Raw genomic sequence first — 19,083 nt, forward strand, 5'->3', positions numbered from 1 at the left:
TTTAAAAAGAAGAAATTCTGAACTTTGTGTAAAAGTAACATAAATTGAAACAGTAACCCTGCTAAAATTGGAATTGATTTTCGTTCTTCATTTGTCGAGTCATTCGACAGATATTCTCTGTGTATGAATAATGTATTGTGTTAGATGCAGTCATCTGCGAGCAGAGAATCATAGTCTGTTCACACGATAGTCACAAAAATAATCGTTTTTAATTTGTCTATTTATCGATATTAATGTTAAAGCAAATATTTGTCATTTACTGTTAAAGCAAAATCTTTTAACAGAAGTAATTTTCACATTAACTGTTTTCATAGAAGCAGAAGCAGAAAATATTCTGACGAGAAGAATGTGTTTTCACGATTTTAAACTTGTTACTTTTACCGTTCTGAGTAGCAAACCAACGCATCTGGAGGACAAGATAGGAATTAGGTGTAACAGTTGCCTAACTCTTTGGTGTTGAGTCGAGTGAGTACTTGTAGAACTTTCTGCAGAGTAGGACACTGCTTTGTTTCTAAATTTCGTTCATTACTTAAATCTAGGCTGGTACCACCGTGTTTTCGTCCGAGAGAAAATGAGCATTAAGAATGTGATAGAAGAGAATCGTGATACCTTTGAAAAGGTAGAGTTTAAATGACGAATCAGTTCTCCGACAGTTTTCGCTCTGCGAACGTCTCTTGAACGATCAAGTTTATGGAAGTTCATAGTTTAATCAGAAAGACTTTAGTCTGCACCTGAAACAACTAGACTTCGGTAGATCAGTTTTATATAAAAGTTAATCAATCTTCATTCCTGTAGTTTGGAAACGTCAAATCTGTAGGATATATAATTCCGACGATTAAACTATGTCAGAAATATTTAACTGTTAACTATTTCGGAGCTTCTAAGTAATTAGAAACATTTCTTAAACATAATGTAATAGGTTCTCCGGTAAATAAATAAATAATTTGTAAAATTATACGAAGCTTATGCTATTTGAACTAAATTCTTTGAACTAAATTAAAATTGAAATTAATGTGGGAATAAATAGGCAAATAACTACTGATTTAACTGTAATAGTTAAAAGAGTGATTTTAGAAATAATATTACCTAAAATGAACTTAGTTGAAAATTGTGACAAGCTCCGATCTCTCCTATATGCAACTAATAACATATACCACAACAGAAGTGACCGATATAATATATTCCTCCAACTTGTTGAAATCACGCTAAAATTGCATGCCAAGGTTCCGGTAATTAACGAAATGAAAATAGGATGACACCGATGGTAATTCATCAACGCGAGATAACCAAATGTTAGCCACCTTTCAGGCTGGCTGCAAGTGTTCAAAATTCACTTTATGGAGCGGCAGGTGAATAATCATGTTGTTAACTGGTAATAAGACCAGCAGCTCTTTCTTACGATTAGCAAGTAATTTCGTGACAACCTCGTTATAATGTCTTTGTTCATGAAACGATGAGTAATCTCCAGATTAGAATGTTCAAGCTTTGCCGATCGCGTGAGGAGAAAATTTGTTTCGATGTTGGACGCAGTTCGCATTAATAGGAACCAATGGAATAGGTCCAATGGAAAAACTAGTAATTTTGGTGGCTTGTGGTAAACCAGAAAACAAAATTCAAGCCATAATAGCAAATATTGATTAACGACCACCGTATTGCGTCCAAGTCGAAGTGCAGGATATGTTTCAGCGGTTACTGACCGAAACTACTAATTGCTGACTGCTCAAGGCTATTTTTACTACTGTAGAGAATATGTAAATACATACTAGCTCGCCACTCTGTTTCAGGCAAACTGGAAAAAGATTGACGTTAATCGATGAAGCGTTTTCACCCCGAAATGGCGTTTCGCGAACAAATTGCTGGAAACTCGTGTAAAATTGCTTTTCCCCAATGTGGAAAAAACTATAAGGTTAATTTCATGATAGCACGCATATTTATGTGCTTTGAGGGTGTTTCACTCCTGGAACACGTGTGATGAATATTTTATCAACGACTCGGCTCCAAAACCACACGGCAGCCTTGCGGTAATGTTATCCTAGAAGCCTCTCAGATTCATACAGCCACGGTGAATGCATACCTTGGATCGAAGATTTTGAAAAACGATAAAGGGACCGTAACCGCAACAGAGCTACATAGTTGCCTTTGATCTAACGAGAACAGAGGCACTAGTTTCCTTTATGCATACTACATTACCCTGCACACTCGTCAAAATATTCATACAATTCTATTAATCCTAGAATCACGTCTTCCGAGTTTGACTCTTGGGATTAATTAAGGTCCTCTCCAATCTGGAATTTTCTATGTTTAAATAGAAGGTGTTTACAATTCGTGGAAAGAAAGTAATTTATTTAAAACTTTATAGTTTATTTATTTATTTATTTTAAACTTTTGGGGGATCTGGACTGGTTTTACACAATTTTGTCAAAAATAAAAGAATTATTAAAAGAAGAATAGGAGTGAGTAACCAAATAACTAGTTGCCCACACCAATGGTTAAATGTATAGTAGGACACGACGTAGTAGCAAACGTTTCAACTACTTGAACAACTTAAATGTAACACTAAATTTTTAATCAATTTTCATGTGGTACGTGATACATTATTGATTTCTTTCTTTATTAATTTCTAGTGCACAGTATGCACTGTAAAAAAAGAGTTTATTACTGTAGAAAATAAGAGAAATTGTGTAAAATCATTATTATCGTTGTGAAGATTTAAGTTCTTATAGCTGAATAATTAAGTAGAAATAAATAGTATGTTTATTCTTTCTCTCGATTCTCTGTTTCCGGATAAATAAATTCACTTACCTCTTTGTCACCCAACTGGTGAACCCTGCAATGAAGAAAAGCTGTTTGACCGACTGCAATAGTCACGTTTCGTGGAACCATCATCTCAAATGTTGGTGCATTAGTGACGTTTTGATTGCTGAAGGTAGTTCCTCCCAGCAACTTCTGCTCCCGAGCAAAATTACCTGACGAAAAATAATAAGGACAATTAACTAGCAATCATTGTTACTTTCCTTGTGCTGCATTTAATAAATTGCTTTTACCATTTTATTTTCTACCAAAAGAGTAATGAGAGATACAGAAGAAAGGCTAATCCCCTTAGGATCATTGTGACGGTTTTCTTCAATTTTTTAGAAATATTAATTTAAAATTTTTTACAAATATAAAAATATACACACAATTAACGACTTACAAAAGTACAGTATAACCGCTTAACCGGCTGTTACAGGCTAGATGAACAAATAACCGGATAATCCGATAATATCATAAAATGAAATAAAAATATATTGAATTAGTTGAATACATAAATAATTTATTATTTATTGTATATAAATTTTGTATATAATACAATATTATCAAAATATCGTATATACATATTAGTATATAAAACAATAATTTTTATTTTAAGAAATCAGTAATCTTTGTTTGTTTTTTTATACTTCAAATTATACTTAAAAATTTATCGATGAACATATTGAACAAATTGAATGAACAAATAGGAGTTAATTATTTTTTTCCTTTTTTAACTCATAACTCGGTTCGACTGAAGTAAAATTCTAACTATTCAAATTGAGTAAACGTTAAGCGTTGCTGAACCGTTTAGAAATTTAATTAGTTGCTAATCAATTGTACGATGAGAATGTGCTGAACAATGTGAATGGATTTTCACGAAGGTTTCTATAGTTAATATTTGTAGTTTTCGAGTTACTGAAATTAGAATTTTCGTAAAATAATTAAAGGTATTGACTAACTATATCAATATACATATCAAATACATAAATTTCTAGACTCATACAATTACCAGTTTTGTTCTTTTGCTATAATTTTGTTCTTCTTGTACGCTCAACGTGTTTTGATCAGCCAATTCGGGGTTTAGACATCAGCTCTCCTCCCACTAGCCTAGAAATCTCTCATTTCAATGTAATATTATCCCTGACTCTCTGTAATCGCATGCCAAGTGAAATCCAATAACTCCGTTCGAAATCGGCTAACCAACATCAACGTCAAAATTAACACCTGAGACCCCATTGTTTCCGCGGTCATGATTGTCTTTTATGACAGCTATCGTTATGAGATTGTATCGACAAGGAATAGGCATAGGCATTGTGATTTCTATTGGCTGTTATTAACGCTATCAAGAGAAACAGCGGATTCCAATGGCAGCTGTCGATGTCTACTTCATTATTGATTGTTGACGCTTGAACTAGATAACTGACAGAGTTTCTACCTAACCGTGACCCAAGATCGTCAACGACAGATTAATCTGTGCTTTCAGTAGCGGCTGAAACAAGCTCGAAACAATGTGACGTAATAATGGAGGCAGTTCGATGACGTAATCTTAGTACTGATACTTATCAACTTACAGACAATGTGTTACGATACTAAACAGGTACCCAAGAATGTTGTTGTTGGTTCAATAAGATTGCAATATCGTTGCAATATAAATAGTAGAAATCACTGCGAAATCATTTAGCTAACGATAGAGATAAGTTTAAGTACTGAACATTATTTATTCTCCTAGCGAATTCTAACAATAGCTAATTTTTTGTATTAAAAATTCTCAACAGAACTATGAGTTTCTAATTGAAATTTCCACATCAAAGATCGAAAATGGAAGTGACCAATGAAAGTTTCGTTTTACGAGATTCCAACTACAAAGCATCGAACTTGATTTCTCGTTGAACGTGTAACAGACTTAGTGCACCACTAAATTAGATTAATTATAAGGACCTGTTACAGGACGTGGAAACCCTATTTACGAGAGAGTACTGAACATTATTACTGACAGGAGTAAATGCTATTTATCAATTCGATTCACCTTTTGATTGTTCCTGTGCATCTTTTTAAAGAATACTGTTTTCCTATTTTTGACAAATGCTTTCTTATTTTTGATTTGGATACATTGATTTATACAAAATTCACTTAATACATTATTGGTATATGTATTATATTTAACGACATTTCCAATCCTATCTTATAATTTTTATTACATGGCTACATTTGTAAGGCACTATAATGGACTTTAACTTATTTACTTTTAATTATTTAACTTTGTTACTATTGCACGAATTATCTTACATCTTTTATTGTTATTATTTTATAAATCAAATAAAGAATCCTTTTATTTCACAAAACGTTTGATTTTACTTTTCAATTCACTATAAAATATTAATTTTGTATAGCAATTTGGTCATTTATAACTTTAATTGAAGGATTTTGATTTAATGGTAGTTGTGTCTCTTTTTCTATCGAAATCATAAATCTGATAGATCTTTCTAATTTACTAATACATTTATAAAAATATGAGTTTTACGCAAAAACTACCAGTTCGTAATCCAAGTGAAGAGCCTTTAATTTAATACCAACACTCATTACATTTCAATCCATATAAAAGTTCAAAGAGAGTAACTACTGATTCAATTAAATAGACATCATTCAATTAAATAGAATTCTTACTTCGATCGTAATGTAAGAACACTTTTATGTGCAGGTATTTCACATAAAAGATTTCCAACGGTTCCTTCCTCAAAAACTCCTTCCTTATAATTGTGGATTGTATAAATATAAAAAGAAGTACGAAAATAGCGGTTTCTCAGTTTTGATAATCATGTATAGAAAATATAATATTTATTAACGTTTCGAATCTTCATTTTCGAATGTAAATTGTTACAAAAGAAAACAAAAAAATATATTGCATGTGACTAAAACTGGAAGCTTAACAAGTACTGTTAATAACGTAACCTTTGTTTTAATAGTGAACCGGCCGTTGAAGCGAAAATATTCTTTCAAAGAAATTATCGAAAAAAATTCAATTCAGAATTTTTTAACAATTAATTTTCGCAGCAAACTCCTTTCCATCGTGTTGTGAAATATCAGAAACCATAAAATATTCAACCATCAGAATTGAATTGTAAAAACTTAATTTTTTGTTTTACAACGAAATTACGTACTCTTATACCTTGCATAAACCTGTAAAACACAATGATGATCCTGAAGTTAAAAATCTCTAAAACAGAAGTTTGAAGTTGGATAATGAAAACTTGAAGAGTTTCTTCATTACTTAGTGTATATGAATAATAGTGTATATGAAATTGCAGTTCTATTTACAATTTAAAGACACACAGTTATGCAATTTAAAGCATTTGTCTCAACATAATAGCTTCCAAGATCTAGAACTGAATATATCTTTCATCTCAACTTCAAGAGGTGTCTTCATTTCTTCAAAAAATCGATTTGTTGGCCGAAAAAAAATCATAGGTATATACCAAATATTTTCAGATGTACTACACATCTACTAAATAAGTTTCACTAAATCAGCGTTTAATACTTCGGAATGGTTTCTTGTTAGCCTAGACATATTATCAGAATTATACTCTGAATAGAAGGAAGCAAACAATTACAACAACCTATATGATGGTTTAATAAATGAACCTTATTGTTTTGTGTTAATACATTTACCTATATTGGTCCATTTCCAAGTTATATGTCGTTCGATACTTCTCCGTAGTGTATGTTATATATATGTTGATTGTATATACAGATTCATCGTCTCGCCCCTGTTCAACTGTATTGATCTCAATACAGAACTTCCAGATAAATTATTATTCAGAAACAGCAAGAATCGGAAATATATAATAATTAAAATTGGATTTCTTGACGACCATGTCAGCTTAACCTACCACTTTCTCGACAATTATTCATCTCTCGATTGATATAAATATATATTAATAATAAAAATGTTGTTTAATTTACCTTTATCTATTTTTTAAAGCTTGGTGTGTACCGTAGAAGATCTAAATCATTCAGGTCAAAACACCGGAATAATATTTTATATGTTAAATAAATTGTATTTCTTAAGGTCACATTACTGATTCAAATTTTTCTTTATTAACAACTTGTAATTATATAGAATAAGTCCCATTCAGATTTTGTTTCGTTCATTAATTTCAATATATGCAGAGTGCGTTTGCCTCTCCGCTCTTTATTCTTCGAATACTAGTATTCTATTCTTACAAATAGCTGGCCAAGTTCTCGATACGAAATTTGGATTTTGGGAAAATTCTGCAAATTCTATAAAACAGGATTTTTACTAATTAATAGAGAGATCATATCAAGGCAGTCGCGAAGCCTCCAGGAAAATGTCTCCGTAATGATTGACTGACTCTAGCCACTTGACTTTTGTCGGGTTCTTCGTTCGAGTTCCCGAATCGGTAATCGATATCCTAAAGAGGTAGTTTTCAAAGTGGTGTGCCAGTGATTCTTGGAGCGAGGTCGTAGCACGTACGTTGATTCGCTGAAACTCCAGTAACGCATCTATTTGCCCATCAAATACGATGTGTCTGGTTGTTTCTTTTCCCTTTAGTTACTGCACATTTATTCTTTCATCGACGGAATGTTTCTGTTTGACAAATCTTGCTACCTGAGATTGCTGGGCGATTTTCTTCGAAATAGTTGCGAAACACTTGAGTACTAAAAGTGCTGAAAATATCAGATTGAAGGATAACGGGTCACTCGTCGATATATACTATAAAGAGAGTGAATACACGCAATATTTTAATACTGGTAGAACACTTAAGAGTGTACATTTAGGACGTAACGCTAAACGTCTTCCATCTATGTTACTATTTTATCTTGCTGCTAACTTTAATTCTGGATATTTCTCTACAATTTTAGTGATTACTCCCATGGTACATTTGCAATCGATTTGAGAATTGCAGAACTCTAACTTTGAACTACAATAGAAAGTAAATGATATCTCAAAAGGAATTCTAAAATTCTATAAATTTCGTTCTTTGATACGAGTATATAAATCAGATCTCTAGAAGTTAAACTTCGGACTTTGGAGAGCCCCTTCCACTTTATCTCTATTGTCGTGATATAAAGTCGTTAGTCGCTGACAGACATCCAATATGGTTAATGCCCACTCTTTTTCATTTAGTTCTCAGGGAGAACACTGAGCGACGTATCGTTATTCGGTCTTTAAACTATCCCTATCTCTTAGAATTGATGACAACGGTGGGAGACTGAATGGTGTACAGGGTCCCTTTCACGAACGGGACTGATGTATTTATTTACTGTGCAAAGACGACTGGTTGGCTAGGTAACTTGATTGGTTAACGCGTAACGGCAACACCTTTACTCGCACGCATTATCGTTATTGGCTGTATCGATTACATCTGCACGTCTCTCGCGTATCGAAGAGCATATCGAGGTAGAGCGAGATACAGCAATACTGAACGACAAGTTCAACTGCGTCGATATCTGAGCTAAACAATTTGTAGATACGTAGAAACAATACTACAATGAAATATAATTTTGATTTTTCCCTACTCTACAAATTTTCCGGCGAGCTCCTATCATCTTCGTTGTTTTCATAATTCGTATCCTCAATGTTTAAATTCAAGTTGCTAATAAATATCTTTCTCACAATATTTGTTCAATCTACTTAACTTACAATTAATTATGATATTATTATAAGAACTAATAACTGTAATGCTACTTAAATATATGAAAACAACAATTAAATGGTAAATTGTAATTAAAAACTGTATTGTATCGTTCGATAATCGTTCAGAGACTGTTCTGAAGAAACTGGTGCACTGGACATGGAGGGAAGTGATAATCTTAAAGGAAACATTTATTTATCCCAGTATTTCTTCGAACTTTTAAGAAGAGTTTAGTTATCATTAGAGATCTTGATTACATTTGAAATTTTCACGATAATCTCTTAAATTAGTTTCTTATGAGATCTTGACAAAAAAGAAAACATCTGCGATAAAGCGAAATTCATTTATTGAAAAGATAATTTTTTATTATTTTTGTACGCTTTTATTATTTGGCTTGATGCGTACAAGCGACTTTCCCCACACAATTGCACAACTGTTTTTTCTTATTCTTCCAATTGAAAACAATTGAAAACAATGGAGACAGGTATATGTGATCGCAATGGAAAAAATTGCTCGTTTTCATCGATCATTATTTCTTGTTTTTATCATCTATGTTGTTTTTATTGCTGTTAGTGCTTTTGTCAATTTTATAATTGAATCTTTACGGATATACCGAGCAATCGTAATTGGATTAGTGAAATGTTGATGTGAGGCAGAAATGACCACGGTCGAGTATTGTTAAATGTAATAATCGAATGAGTTAAGTAAGAGGAAAGCATATCGAAATAATTCAATGTTTTTTCAGTACGATAGCTCTCTGATGTAGATAAATCTGTCTTATGTGATTGAATTTGAAATATGAATGTACGAACCTGGATCTCAATACTCGTTCAATACTAAAAGTGTGCTGAACTCATCGTCAATTAACTTGTACATTCAATTGCATTCCATCAATCGAAAATTGAATTTTCACGCGCCAATAGATTTGTTAAATTATAATAAAGTCTGTGTGAAGCTAGTATATAACTCGTTTAATTATAGATTTCATTCCTAAACTTAATAGGAATATATAAACTTAATATTGAACAACCTATTATTTATCCTAGGATAAATATCTACAAGGAACTTATATCCCTTCCCTTTTACTTTTTTTAATATATTTTAAAATTATGTTTATACTGCAGTACTATTTACAAATTAAATATTTTGAACATTTTTCGTAATACACTTGTTTTCGTTGTAATACGTTAACTATGCAAAATATAAATGTTACTACTGAATGCGATATTCTGAAATGCTACATAGAATTTCAAGGAAATAAAATTCTAGTATCCAAATGTGTTCTGAGTTATGATAACTTGAAATCGACCGGTCACCCGTCAGTTGGAATTGTTGCTTGCACACGGTTTGAGGTTTCGTGACACGTAAATACATATTGTCGTTCAAAGTCTCTTCAGTCCTCTCCAAATTTCTGGATCGTAAAACAACACAAAGCATTATGGTACAGGAGACTGCAGATGTACTTAAAAGTATCAGATTTCCGTTGCACTAGGATCTTTCAAATGCACATTTGATTGATGCAGTAAGGAAAGCAGAAGCATTGTAATGTAAATAAAATTTGTAACGTATTTCGTAACACAAAGATGGTTATAATTTCGTAAAACTCAATATGTTACAAAGTTATTATTGAAGCTACAAAATTTTTAGGTTTTTAATTGTAAACTCTAGACAATTATAACTTTGGATATACATATTTTCACATTTATAGAACGACTTCGTAAATTCAAAGAAATTATTAATGTAAATTTTTTCAAGTCATATTCAGTGTAATTATGTTTGTTATAAACTTAAAATAAGAAATTACTAATGGCTATTCCTTAATTTACAGGTATTATTGACAGGACGAAAATGTTCAAATAATTGAAGAAGAAATAAATGTAGCGAAAGGCAATTTTTTCAGATCTAGATAACTTACATTATGTATTAATTTCAAAGGAGATTATATTGAGAAATAGGAAGGGAAAAGTTATATATAAAGTCAACAGAAAATAAGAAAACATTCTTTAGTCTAAAAATTGTATTTAGTTTACAAATTGTCAATGAGTGTTATTGGTAGATAATGGTCGGTGAACTATGATTCTTATAGTCAGTAAAGCTGGAAAATAGTAGGTACTTCGGAAAGGATTTCAGCAATCGTGAGGCTTTTGTTAGGGTTACAGTAAATATGGCGAAAAAATGTTGACTTCTAGATGTCACGGAGAAAAGGGATATTTCTCTAGCAGTTTACAGGAGTCGTAAAATGACTCGTTCGATGTCTGACAAGAGAACTATCTCGTCGGTGATCTTTGTACTACCGCCTACTGTAACCGTACCATTTGAGCACATTCATACGTATATCAAAGGAATTTAGTTCGAAGTGTCACGGTGTGCGCGGATCGACTCGCAAAAGGATATTTAGTTTTGAATTTTGTTTTATTGCATTCCGGTGGAACTGTTGAGCGTTGCCACGATGAAATTATGCAGATTCTCCTTTTTCGTGATGATGGAAATTTGATTAGTTTCGTCGGAATTCGTATGTTAATTCTGTGCAAATATTTCTCTTCGTCGTGATATAGTATACGAACCGACAGCCTTCAACTGGAGCGTAGAAGGTTCTTGCATGGGCCACCATTCACTCAAAGCTATCAATGAAAGTCACGAACGTTACGGCACTTTCACGTAAGAGGGCTACAATTAATTGTAGGGAAATAAGATTTATGAAACGCTAGATCTGCAATGAGAAATTAACATTCTGATGTGGAGCAGAAATTTTTCATTCCATCGAGTCGTCCGTCGAGAACAGATGTTTTCTTGAGTCTCCAAACGCTCATTAAATATTTAAAAAATTAACTTATCCGGACAAGTAACTTCATCATTTCGAAAGATTAAACTTTGCGATAGAATTTTTTTTTTAAAAGAAGATACGTGATGGAATGACATTGTTTTTAGCGATAAAGGTAAATTTAACATTTTTGGATCGGATGAACGAAGAATGGTGTGGCGAAAAAAGAATGAAGAATTTAAAATTAAAAATATGAAGCAGAGTATAATACGATACTTTATATGAATATACGTTCCAAGTTTTTTCAAATTAACATTCAATCATTAAATGACAAACGATTAAGATATCACTGTTTCGATAGTTTTTCGTTAAATAAAAAATCTACGTATAGATAGTCATAATTTCTTGCAATTAATTATTCGAAAAGCTATTAAATTAAGTCATAAAAAATGTTCCATTTCGTACAATGTAATTATTTTTGACCTTAGTATGGACACGTTTATTTTTATTTCTATTGCATGGTAATTCACCACGACTGGAGAAGAATTCAACGAGGTTAAGGAGCCAATTTACGAGCAACAATATCGTCGTAATTGCAGTTTGGATAGAATTGAAAAAAAGAAGCGTGGCGGATTAAAGCACAAGCTTAGTACTCGATCGTTCTACGTGGTGTTTCATACGCAATTAAACACGAAAATTTCTGCAAAGGGAGCGGTCATACATGGTCTCTGAAATTGATCAAAAAGTGTATTTCGCAGCGACCCCGAGTGGTTATGAGAATCAGCCTTAATTACATACGGGGGCGTTAGTAATTGCAACCAGTTAATTAGATTTTCAGAACGGTGCGCACTTCTCGGTAAAGAAATAGCTGACCGACGAAGAACCAGATAATAGTAATGTACAAACAGAACTGTATTTGTAACGAACAATTTTAATCAACCAATTATTATCCGTACACAATAATTGCCATACAATACAAATTAAATATTACTATATTTTTGCTTCAACGACTTAACAGTGATGAAGAACAAATGATTAAACGCGTAATACAATTACAAAATGAAATTATTCTGTCATTAATAAATATCCGAAATATTCGATCATGATACAGTGACGTTGGTATTTATATTGACGGCAAGAAATTTCAAGGATATGTTGTATTTTTCCGCTACGTTCTTACATGACTTAAGAAACTTTTGTTCTCTGTTTACACCAAGTATGGGTAATACCTTAGTTGCCTGCGAAGAGCGAAGGAGCGAAAGAATTGCAAAGAACGAAGTTACTGTACATTCAAAGAATTTTTATCAAATATTGGCCAGACGGAAATTAAGTTTACGCAACAAAACTTTTATCTTATGTTATTCGAGGTTATTAAAGCCAAGGGTTATCAAACCTCTTCTTGATAAATTTAAAATTTATCGCTTTTATGTTGTATATCATAGAAATGTTTATTATCAACTTAATTTCCGTTACGATGAAATGCCAAAATTACTTTATTCTATTTGTTGTTTATATTTACTCGGTATGCAATAAATATTTTTGTTACTGATTCAAATAGTATTTACATTTATTACAGATTCTTTGCCTTAAATTACCCGAAAACTATAAGCGTTAATTTTAATACATATATAATACTGTAGACTTTACGCAGAACGATTAAGACATAACTGAATATGTATTTAGATAGATAGATAACTTAGAAGAAAAACACTTATACTTTATTTTAATTTTATTCCTTTTAGAATAAACTTTGTTTTGAGACTATGATTTTATTTTCTTTTATATTAAGTAAAAATTTCTAATGTAAAGTTTCTGAGACACGGAAGAAATTGTTTAGTTAGAATCTTTAAAATAAGAACGATTAAAATGAAACTGTAATTTGAAAAAGGTGAATCTTTCGCTTAAAAAATATAAAGACGTATTTCCAGTCATTCGCGAAATTCAATGAACTTAAAGACCGTCCTAGGATTTAAGTGAAAGAAAATTACTCGTGATAATCATGGAGGTTCAAACAGTATTGAATAATTCCTCTTAATACCTGAACAATGAAGATAGAATACTATGTAGAGACACTTTAAATTGCAAATGAAAGAGGCTATATCCTGAGAGCCTGTGATTTACAAATATACAGAATTTATGTGTTGTTATCAGTTTTATTTTGATTAATAGGTTACATTGATATCTTCTTGTGAATGTCAGAGTACCAACATTTTCGCATTTTCATGAATTTTCCTAAATCAGTTAAAGATTTTCATGTACAATTACATTAAATTTAAGCTGATCAGCACAAAAATTCACACATTTCGTAATGTTTCACTTTCGTTCGAATAAATGTACTTTTCATTATATTGTTTACTATTTAAATACATAGTTCTTCTATCAGTAATATTATTTTCTATTATACTAAATTTTTACGTACTGGATTCCGTATTATCGTTTATACATATTTTTGGATTACCCACAGGTCAGGTCGTTTATTCGACCAGAGGTCCCGTCCCATAAAGGTCGATTAAGCGGAAGTTTACTGTATATAATATATCATGTACTAAGTGTACTCAATTGTACAGTTTGGCGAGAAGAGTAAACAGGTGACACCGAATATAAGCGAAATAAAGCAAGAGCTAATGAGTCTTGAATTACTTATTTCTTATTTTATTTACTTAGCGTCTTTATTGCAGAACACCTGCGATACCTTTTTGCACACGTGTTGTAAAAGATAATTTTGTGGAGCCATTTGATAGGTACTTTCGGTTAATTATTCTAAATTGTTTGAACATAGATTTTACTATTCACTGTTTTTGAAATACACTTGATTTTGCTTTTCCAGTGAAACTTATTACCGCCCACACTGACACATTTTTCACCTCTTTGCCTATTCTTATTCACAAATTTGTCGTTTCTAAGATTATAGAAATAATCATGAGAATCATGCTTCCCTTAATTTACTTTTACAAAGCATTTTGCTTTATATTTAATATTAAAACTAACAATATTCACAGGACAATACATCAAATAATATAAACTTTATTATTGCAGAGGTAATTACGTAAATTACTTTCGTGAATAAATAAATAGTAACTCTCTTTTAGCTCTGTCGTGTATAGAACAATATTTTTTCATTTGTTGCAGTTGTTCATGTTTGTAGAATCACACATGCCTGATACTGTGGATACGTTTAGTATACTTTCATATGATATAAAAAAACATTACAATTGAAAGAAGAAATTAGCGAGTCGAAAAGAATTTGTTAGTTTCGATTACACGTTATTCGAAGTTATTCAAATTACCCTGAACAACGTACAATTAAAAACAGTCTAAACGAAGCCATGTTTTGACATATTCTCATTGGGCAAATACAAAAAAGAAGTAAATATATAAAAATTTGTATTCATTTTAAATTCTGCAAATAGTACCAATTCAGTTAGACATGGCAAAATTTGATTAAATAAAGAGAACGTAGCATTTTTGTTCAATGTAACTAAGCTTAACGACACTTGCTTTTTTCCACTAGTCGCAGTCAGGGATACTCGAGTGTCCGTTGTAACGCGCGAACAATCGGTTTCGAGGGAATTAAATTTATACACGATGCAATTCGAATTGCAAACTAACCGCGAGAGGGGAAAAATAGTTAAGCGAAAGGGACACTTTCAATTGACGCTAAGAAACTTCGATTGGAATCGTTTAAGACACGCAACGAAACTGATTTATGCAAGACCGACTTTAACTACGAGATTTGTCTGTGACAGGCTGGTGACGAATCCAAAGGTTGAGCTACAATTTCACGGTTGAATTTAGTGACGGTGCACATGAAATCCCTCGTAATCCTTGTCGGCTGGACGGCATAAAGGGACTCTATACAAACGTTATCACCGTGGCTGACACGCAATCAAGGTAGAAAACGAAATAGCTCATTTGCAGGGTACGATTAACCTCAGAGGTCGACTAACGATCATGCGAACTAACTGTGACTGTGTCTACCTGCCTCTCCGCGGAGATTTGTCTCCTTCGTAGGCTCTCTATCTTTCTATTTCCTTAATCTTTAATCCTCGCTGTTTTCTTTAATTCTTTGTAACTATTATCAATTGAAATTCGAATTGGCTGGTCTTTGCGCGATCTTTTCTTGTTTTTCTCGTTAGAATAAAACGGTGACGTGACTCAACGACGACGAAAAATTGCAACCTAAATATATCTTTTTTATGGTGTAATAAAAGTACAAGATAATGTCAGCGAAAACTTTATTAAACATGTTGAAGTTTTTAAAGATCAATTCATTTCAGCAATTAAGTTGTTCCAACTGTTGGAGTTTGAGTATAAATATTACATTCTAATGTGTTCCGTTTAATGTGGTACAATCAAGGATTGACAAAGTTTCAGGAACAGTTATTAATAATTGTTATATAAAGGTCCTGACTGGAACACTTACGAAGAAACGAAGTGATACTTTAACTGTTACAAGTGGAAGAATGTTCTGATCGATATCGATTTCGGTTACGGTTCCATAGTCTGTTAGTATATTGGTTCTTTTCGGTTCTGAAACTGTACTATACCGGTTATATAGGACCCATTCTTATGGTTTTCCAATGCATAGTATTATAGTCACGTGCGATCCTGAACAGCCGCTGCACGAAAAGTAAGACTAAGAAATAGTAAGTGCGCGTGAGATAGAAGAGAATAAATTCGTGACCATAATATCCAGACACTATACACGTACTGCATCGATTGTGTACCGGCTTTTAATCAATATGGATCAGTTGCATATTACGAATAATGCATATTGACTGTTTATTAACATAATTTTACAATTCGTCATCGTTTCTTTTTATAACATTATTATAAATTAATCGAGTAATTACACTAGAATCAATAGAATAACCAAGGATCTATAACTATTTTTTATTTTAATAATTAAATTGAATGAAATATTGTATTAATATTATATTTCGTTGATACTTTTAAGGTATTATTTTTTGTTTTTTTTGTATTTAATAATATTATTATTCGAAGTTATACTACTCAAAATAGTTAAAACAGTATACTAAGATGAGGTTACCCCATTTTGCTTACCCCAGTGCATCGGCAAATATCCATCATTTTTTTCTGGATATATTGACATGAAAATATTGACTTACTGCGGATATTTCCACATATATTGAAATGCAATAATTCTTTAATACTTGACCGTGTGTATCTAAATGTTTGCAGTGGCTACGTATTGAAAGCTTCGGTGTAAACTACAGTCTATGAGACAAACTAATATAATCCTCGACTTTCGTTCCATTCACATCATAAAATGTCTAAGCTAAAATATTTTCTGAGACAATATATGTACACGTATACTCCATGAATTATTATACGAAAACAAAGTTCATTAAATATCAAACATTAAAAATGTATTTTCTACTCATTAACGGTACAAATAGTACGTACAAAAATGACTAAATACGTAAGTACCATATTAAATACAGTACAATTAGCAGCAACTATGGTAACCTAACGTGATGTGAGAATCGTATCAATATTGCTACAAGACTAACCATTGTCGAAATTAATATTTCATACGACGCTAAAATAATTGAAATTAAACTATGCGTCAAAATCGTTTCAAGGAAAACCTTGTTTCGTATACTCGTATACTTTAACCTTAAACGAAATTGCCTCTACTGATAAGTACAGTTTTACTCTACATATGTGTACACGTGATTTTTCGTTAAAATAATCTGTTCCATGTAACGTTCGTTCGAGTCTCCGCGTATAGTTAATAAATTTGAAAGATTTGCATGCAGCTTGCCGTGTGTTTCAGTGGCTCTTCAAACATCCGATTCGCGATAAATCATTCCGTGAAATGTTTGCAAAATGTTCGATCTATTCGAGCGAACTCGCGGTAGCGGGAGTCACGCAAGGAATGTAACTGGATGAGCAACGATCTCGTGCTCGCTTGCGTCTCATCGATATTTCAAAGAGCGTCGCGGTTGTTTCCGAAAGAAGTCGCCGACGTAAGATAGTAAATCCTATTCTCGACGTCGCACGCAGCTGTTGTCCTCGGTTTTTCTGTCCCATAATAGAACAACGCGACAAACTTTCTGGCTTTGACGTGGACCTACAGACGGAATTCTAGCTTCGTGACAATTTGCGACCTTTGTGGCTGTCACGCTCCGTGTACTATGTATACGGCTGTTTACTGAAATGTGATTGGACGACAAGTAGCATTAACGTCGCGTTCTTTATCGCAAACACTCGATTATTTCGCGAAGTTAAAATTAGTTAGACCACACATCGTTCAATATTCTGTAGAACTGACTTAATTTCACCCTATCTGTTCTAACACATGACGAATAGCCAACGAGTGACGACGCTGATGATAATCGCGAGGTGGAGTTTAATAACTCCTTAAATTGACAGTTTGACTGATTGAGGGTGGAACCCTGAATGCTGGTACAATGCCTAAATACTTTGAGAACTGTTACTGACTGAGAACCTGAATGCTCCAGAAATCCGAGTACTTTTTACTTACCAAGTAAAAAGAAGTCTAAGTATTTTTAACGATTCCAGTAATCTGGCTGACACTTAACGACGCTGACATAGGAATCATTTATTTCACAAGGAAGAGAACACTAAATACCTCCACTGTCACGATTAAAGTTAGCGTTAAACGTGTAGCTAGGTTTAAGTTATCTTTCAGGATAATTTTCAGATCATCATTGTCAACTTTTCGATTTGTGATCTTTCTTGAAAAAAAGGTAAGATTGGAAAATATCAGTCGCTTTCTCTGGAAGAACAATCCAGAGTCATACCGTACTCAATGACAACTGACGCACCGTAAACCTACACGCAATAATCAAAGGGAACCTAATCTTCGGACCAATTTTCTGAGAAACCAAGATAAATCAACACCGAAGCGAAAGTAAACATTCGTTTGATATAAGTTTTCGTCGTTTAATTTACTATAATATTTACTGTAAAAAGAAGCGGTAATTTGTTTAAAAATGATTCTTGTTTGCGTTTGCGACATCGTCGCCTTGAATGATTATTTTTCGATATGACTGATCGATATGATTTTCGATTCCAGCCGAACGGAACGAGGTGCGACAAAAATTCAAAAAATTCTAGAAACTATAATGTTAAGGCGCAAAAGTAATTAAGAAGAACGACGACTTGGAAAATTGGTTTATTACCGGTGCAGCAATAAAGAAGCGACACTGTCGCACATCTAGCTGGCACGTTGGCTGCACCTTAGGAAATTCCCATGTCGCTGTTGGGCCCTATCTGGGCGATCGAGTGCGATGCACATAAGTAGGAATCCCCCCTCACCCCTCCGTGACCAAGCAACCCCCGCTCACCCCATAACTGCGAATTCTATATTTATTTTTCGTTTCCACCTCCTTCCACACCACCAGTTGAAACGAAGGAAGAGTCAATACACGGGAAAAGGAAGAAGAAAACTGAGAGATTCGAATAGTAAACATCTATAAATCTAGTTCAGTCTCTTCCTACAAATATCAGATCATCTTAACAATTTACTCACACAAGTTTAACTAGACGTGTGAGGACTCCCAGCACTACGATATCACTCGCACCGATTGCGCGTCGCGAGATATAATATATTCTCTGGGGGCTGATGTTCGAATAATTTGAAATGAAAATATTTATGAAAATCGTTAAAGTGGCAGCTATTAAATAATTAGAATTTTTTTTAAAGTTGCTACGTCATTCCTTGAAACGTTGAACGCCACGTCAGTTGAGGCATCTAACTTTAAGGACGTCCCTGATATTTGTTTGAACCGTAGCGTAGAAAGTTGAAATGTTCGATAATTTGTCGATGTACTTGTTATTTTATAGTATTGATAACGAGAATAATACTATTTAAAAGTTTGCAAG

At 32.9% G+C, this 19,083-nt stretch overlaps 1 protein-coding gene across 2 annotated transcripts in view; it reads right to left on the bottom strand.

The window, feature by feature from the left end:
• Nucleotides 1-19,083, bottom strand: part of Dpr1 (defective proboscis extension response 1) — a 524,933-nt gene that overhangs the window by 385,362 nt on the left and 120,488 nt on the right. For both annotated transcript variants that reach the window (XM_076318179.1, XM_076318178.1), the window contains one exon: nt 2,803-2,966. In XM_076318179.1, coding sequence (XP_076174294.1) covers nt 2,803-2,966 — 164 coding nt within the window. The remainder of the gene's footprint in view (nt 1-2,802; nt 2,967-19,083) is intronic.

This window comes from Ptiloglossa arizonensis, chromosome 8 (genome assembly GCF_051014685.1).
Source record: "Ptiloglossa arizonensis isolate GNS036 chromosome 8, iyPtiAriz1_principal, whole genome shotgun sequence".
Classification (NCBI taxonomy): Eukaryota; Metazoa; Arthropoda; class Insecta; order Hymenoptera; family Colletidae; genus Ptiloglossa; species Ptiloglossa arizonensis.